Below are 5,905 nucleotides of genomic sequence, written 5' to 3' on the forward strand. Positions count from 1 at the left end.
CTCTCTCCTCATTCTCTCTCTCCTCCCTCATTCTCTCTCTCCTCCCTCTCTCTCTCTCATTCTCTCTCTCCTCCCTCATTCTCTCTCTCCTTCTTCCTCTCTCCCTCATTCTCTCTCTCCTCCTTCCTCTCTCCCTCATCCTCTCTCTCCTCCGTCCTCTCTCCCTCATTCACATTCTCTCTCTCCTCCTTCCTCTCTCCCTCATTCTCTCTCCCTCATTCTCTCTCTCCTCCCTCATTCTCTCTCTTCTCCCTCATTCTCTCTCTTCTCCCTCATTCTCTCTCTTCTCCCTCATTCTCTCTCTCTCCTCCCTCACTCTCTCTCTCCTCCCTCATTCTCTCTCTCCTCTCTCATTCTCTCTCTCCTCTCTCATTCTCTCTCTCCTCTCTCATTCTCTCTCTCCTCCCTCATTCTCTCTCTCCTCTCTCATTCTCTCTCTCCTCCTTCCTCTCTCCCTCATTCTCGCTCCCTCATTCTCTCTCTCCTCCCTCATTCTCTCTCTTCTCCCTCATTCTCTCTCTTCTCCCTCATTCTCTCTCTCTCCTCCCTCACTCTCAATCTCCTCCCTCTCTCTCTCATTCTCTCTCTCTCTCCCTCATTCTCTCTCTCCTCCCTCATTCTCTCTCTCCTCCGTCCTCTCTCCCTCATTCTCTCTCTCTCCTCCCTCATTCTCTCCTCCATCCTCTCTCCCTCATTCACTCTCTCCTCCATCCTCTCTCCCTCATTCTCTCTCTCCTCCTTCCTCTCTCCCTCATTCTCTCTCTCCTCCCTCATTCTCTCTCTCCTCTGTCCTCTCTCCCTCATTCTCTCTCTCTCCTCTCTCCCCCTCTCCTCTCCCCCTCTCCTCTCTCCCTCTCCTCTCTCTCCCACCTCTCCTCTCCCCCTCTCCTCTCTCCCACCTCTCCTCTCCCCCTCCTCCTCCCTCTCCTCTCTCCTCTCCCTCCCCTCTCTCCCTCTCCTCTCCTCCCCTCCTCCTCTCCTCCCTCTCCTCTCCCCCTCTCCCTCTCCCTCTCCCTCTCTCCCCTCTCCTCTCCCACCTCTCCTCTCTCCCACCTCTCCTCCTCCCTCTCCTCTCTCCCCCTCTCCTCCCTCTCCTCTCTCCCCCTCTCCTCCCTCTCCTCTCTCCCACCTCTCCTCTCCCCCTCCCCTCTCCTCCCTCTCCCTCTCCTCTCCCCCCTCTCCTCTCTCACCCTCTCCTCTCCTCCCTCTCCTCCTCTCTCTCTCCCTCTCCTCCCTCCCCCTCTCTCCTCCCTCTCCTCCCCCCTCTCCCCTCTCCTCTCTCTCAGAGTCCTGGCTGTCCAGACTTCAGCATCCTGTCATTTATGGGTGGATTTCATGGCCGAACAATGGGTCAGTAAGGTTAAACATCTTATTGTTGAATGAAAGTAACATAACAGACCTGCCTCATCAGGAGGTGTGGCTTTGCAGTGTATTGGTTGGAAGAAATCGCTCATCCACCGTGAGACACACAAAGACCTAAAAGACATGGCTTCTAGTCACCCTACACTCCCAGAAGCTGCTCGTAGGAGCTGTTTTACAGACCTAGACACTGAAATCCAAAATGACAGAGTTTGGTGCACATTCTGTCATGCTGGTGGGCGACTTCAATGAAGACTGGCTGGGTAGCCGAACAACTGTCATGTTGGTGGGAGACTTCAATGTCCACCATGAAGACTGGCTGGGTAGCCAAACAACTGTCATGTTGGTGGGAGACTTCAATGAAGACTGGCTGGGTAGCCGAACAACTGTCATGCTGGTGGGAGACTTCAATGAAGACTGGCTGGGTAGCCGAACAACTGTCATGTTGGTGAGAGACTTCAATGAAGACTGGCTGGGTAGCCAAACAACTGTCATGCTGGTGGGAGACTTCAATGAAGACTGGCTGGGTAGCCGAACAACTGTCATGCTGGTGGGAGACTTCAATGAAGACTGGCTGGGTAGCCGAACAACTGTCAAGTTGGTGGGCGACTTCAATGAAGACTGGCTGGGTAGCCGAACAACTGTCATGCTGGTGGGAGACTTCAATGAAGACTGGCTGGGTAGCCAAACTGTCATGCTGGTTGCTGGGCCTGACAGCTTGCAAGCTGCTTAGGCCTACAACAGATTGTGGTTACTCCAACCAGAGGAGATCAAATCCTGGACCTCATCATGACTGACCTTCCTGCTGTTTCTACAACACTCGCCAACCGGAGCACCTCGGTCCACAACCCTGTCCTAGTAAACATCATGACTGACCTTCCTGCTGTTTCTACAACACTCGCCAACCGGAGCACCTCGAACCACAACCCTGTCCTAGTAAACATGACTGACCTTCCTGCTGTTTCTACAACACTCGCCAACCTGGGCACCTCGAACCACAACCCTGTCCTAGTAAACATCATGACTGACCTTCCTGCTGTTTCTACAACACTCGCCAACCTGGGCACCTCGAACCACAACCCTGTCCTAGTAAACATGATCTGCCTGCAGACAGAGACTTACAGGAGGAAAGTGTGACAATACAACAAAGCATCCACTGACTGGCAGAAAGTCTTCTCTAAGGAAGATACGGAGAAGATATATGACTAGATCACTGACATCACCCATGATGCCACGGAGCAGAACTGTCACCAGAAAGCCTGGGGGGAAAATAATGGTTTGACGAAAGACCAGGAGAGCAGCAAGGACGAAGAAACGTCGCCTTTTATTTCCCCCAACAGCTAAAAAAATATATAGAATCTGCCGCCAACTAGCAGCAGTTTGCCCAGGCCAGACACATTCAACCAGACTGAGAAGCTAGAAGGAACCGGGATATCAAACTCACAAAGGAACTCACTGATAAAACCCTAAGCAGCAAGAGATGGTGGAGGCTCGTCCCTCTCTGGAGGAGCTGCTGATATCTCTGTCATCATACACCACCACGTAACTGTCCTGTCTGTTCCCCTACTGTCCTGTCTGTTCCCTTACTGTCCTGTCTGTTACCCTACTGTCCTGTCTGTTCCCCTACTGTCCTGTCTGTTCCCTTACTGTCCTGTCTGTTACCCTACTGTCCTGTCTGTTACCCTACTGTCCTGTCTGTTACCCTACTGTCCTGTCTGTTACCCTACTGTCCTGTCTGCTACCCTACTGTCCTGTCTATTCAATAAAAATACAACAGAATACAAAAGGAGTGGGACTGCCCTATCCTGATCCACCATTCTGAGGACTGCCCTATCCTGATCCACCATTCTGAGGACTGCCCTATCCTGATCCACCATTCTGAGGACTGCTCTATCCTGATCCACCATTCTGAGGACTGCCCTATCCTGATCCACCATTCTGAGGACTGCTCTATCCTGATCCACCATTCTGAGGACTGCTCTATCCTGATCCACCATTCTGAGGACTGCTCTATCCTGATCCACCATTCTGAGGACTGCTCTATCCTGATCCACCATTCTGAGGACTGCTCTATCCTGATCCACCATTCTGAGGACTGCCCTATCCGGATCCACCATCCTGAGGACTGCTCTATCCTGATCCACCATCCTGAGGACTGCTCTATCCTGATCCACCATTCTGAGGACTTTCTGATCCACCATCCTGAGAACTTCCTGATCCACCATCCTGAGGACTTCCTGATCCACCATCCTGAGGACTTTCTGATCCACCATCCTGAGGACTTCCTGATCCACCATTCTGAGGACTGCCCTATCCTGATCCACCATTCTGAGGACTTTCTGATCCACCATCCTGAGAACTTCCTGATCCACCATTCTGAGGACTGCCCTATCCTGATCCACCATTCTGAGGACTTCCTGATCCACCATTCTGAGGACTGCCCTATCCTGATCCACCATTCTGAGGACTTCCTGATCCACCATCCTGAGGACTTCCCTATTCTGATCCACCATCCTGAGGACTTCCTGATCCACCATTCTGAGAACTTTCTGATCCACCATCCTGAGGACTTCCCTATTCTGATCCACCATCCTGAGGACTTCCTGATCCACCATCCTGAGGACTGCTCTATCCTGATCCACCATCCTGAGGACTGCTCTATCCTGATCCACCATCCTGAGGACTGCCCTATCCTGATCCACCATCCTGAGGACTGCTCTATCCTGATCCACCATTCTGAGGACTGCTCTATCCTGATCCACCATTCTGAGGACTGCCCTATCCCGATCCACCATCCTGAGGACTGCTCTATCCTGATCCACCATCCTGAGGACTGCCCTATCCTGATCCACCATCCTGAGGACTGCCCCTATCCTGATCCACCATCCTGAGGACTAATCTATCCTGATCCACCATCCTCAGAACTTCCTGATCCACCATCCTGAGGACTTTCTGATCCACCTTCCTGAGAACTTCCTGATCCACCATCCTGAGGACTTCCTGATCCACCATCCTGAGGACTTCCTGATCCACCATCCTGAGGACTTCCTGATCCACCATCCTGAGGACTTCCTGATCCACCATCCTGAGGACTTCCTGATCCACCATCCTGAGGACTTCCTGATCCACCATCCTGAGGACTTCCTGATCCACCATCCTGAGGACTTTCTGATCCACCATCCTGAGGACTTCCTGATCCACCATTCTGAGGACTGCCCTATCCTGATCCACCATTCTGAGGACTTTCTGATCCACCATCCTGAGAACTTCCTGATCCACCATTCTGAGGACTGCCCTATCCTGATCCACCATTCTGAGGACTTCCTGATCCACCATTCTGAGGACTGCCCTATCCTGATCCACCATTCTGAGGACTTCCTGATCCACCATCCTGAGGACTTCCCTATTCTGATCCACCATCCTGAGGACTTCCCTATTCTGATCCACCATCCTGAGGACTTCCTGATCCACCATCCTGAGGACTGCTCTATCCTGATCCACCATCCTGAGGACTGCTCTATCCTGATCCACCATCCTGAGGACTGCCCTATCCTGATCCACCATCCTGAGGACTGCTCTATCCTGATCCACCATCCTGAGGACTGCCCTATCCTGATCCACCATCCTGAGGACTGCTCTATCCTGATCCACCATTCTGAGGACTGCTCTATCCTGATCCACCATTCTGAGGACTGCCCTATCCCGATCCACCATCCTGAGGACTGCTCTATCCTGATCCACCATCCTGAGGACTGCCCTATCCTGATCCACCATCCTGAGGACTGCCCCTATCCTGATCCACCATCCTGAGGACTAATCTATCCTGATCCACCATCCTCAGAACTTCCTGATCCACCTTCCTGAGAACTTCCTGATCCACCATCCTGAGGACTTCCTGATCCACCATCCTGAGGACTTCCTGATCCACCATCCTGAGGACTTCCTGATCCACCATCCTGAGGACTTCCTGATCCACCATCCTGAGGACTTCCTGATCCACCATCCTGAGGACTTCCTGATCCACCATCCTGAGGACTTCCTGATCCACCATCCTGAGGACTTCCTGATCCACCATCCTGAGGACTTCCTGATCCACCATCCTGAGGACTTCCTGATCCACCATCCTGAGGACTTCCTGATCCACCATCCTGAGGACTTCCTGATCCACCATCCTGAAGACTTCCTGATCCACCATCCTGAAGACTTCCTGATCCACCATCCTGAAGACTTCCTGATCCACCATCCTGAAGACTTCCTGATCCACCATCCTGAAGACTTCCTGATCCACCATCCTGAAGACTTCCTGATCCACCATCCTGAGGACTTCCCTGATCCACCATTCTGAGGACTTCCTGATCCACCATCCTGAGGACTTCCTGATCCACCATCCTGAGGACTTCCTGATCCACCATCCTGAGGACTTCCTGATCCACCATTCTGAGGACTTCCTGATCCACCATCCTGAGGACTTCCTGATCCACCATCCTGAGGACTTCCTGATCCACCATCCTGAGGACTTTCCTGATCCACCATCCTGAGGACTTCC

At 52.4% G+C, this 5,905-nt stretch overlaps 1 protein-coding gene across 1 annotated transcript in view; it reads left to right on the forward strand.

The window, feature by feature from the left end:
* Positions 1–5,905, forward strand: part of abat (4-aminobutyrate aminotransferase) — a 30,363-nt gene that overhangs the window by 8,612 nt on the left and 15,846 nt on the right. Inside the window, exon 5 of the mRNA XM_065015889.1 lies at positions 1,287–1,350. Within this exon, the coding sequence (XP_064871961.1) occupies positions 1,287–1,350 (64 nt within the window). The remainder of the gene's footprint in view (positions 1–1,286; positions 1,351–5,905) is intronic.

The sequence above is a fragment of the Oncorhynchus nerka genome, unplaced genomic scaffold, assembly GCF_034236695.1.
Source record: "Oncorhynchus nerka isolate Pitt River unplaced genomic scaffold, Oner_Uvic_2.0 unplaced_scaffold_1239, whole genome shotgun sequence".
NCBI classification, from domain to species: Eukaryota; Metazoa; Chordata; class Actinopteri; order Salmoniformes; family Salmonidae; genus Oncorhynchus; species Oncorhynchus nerka.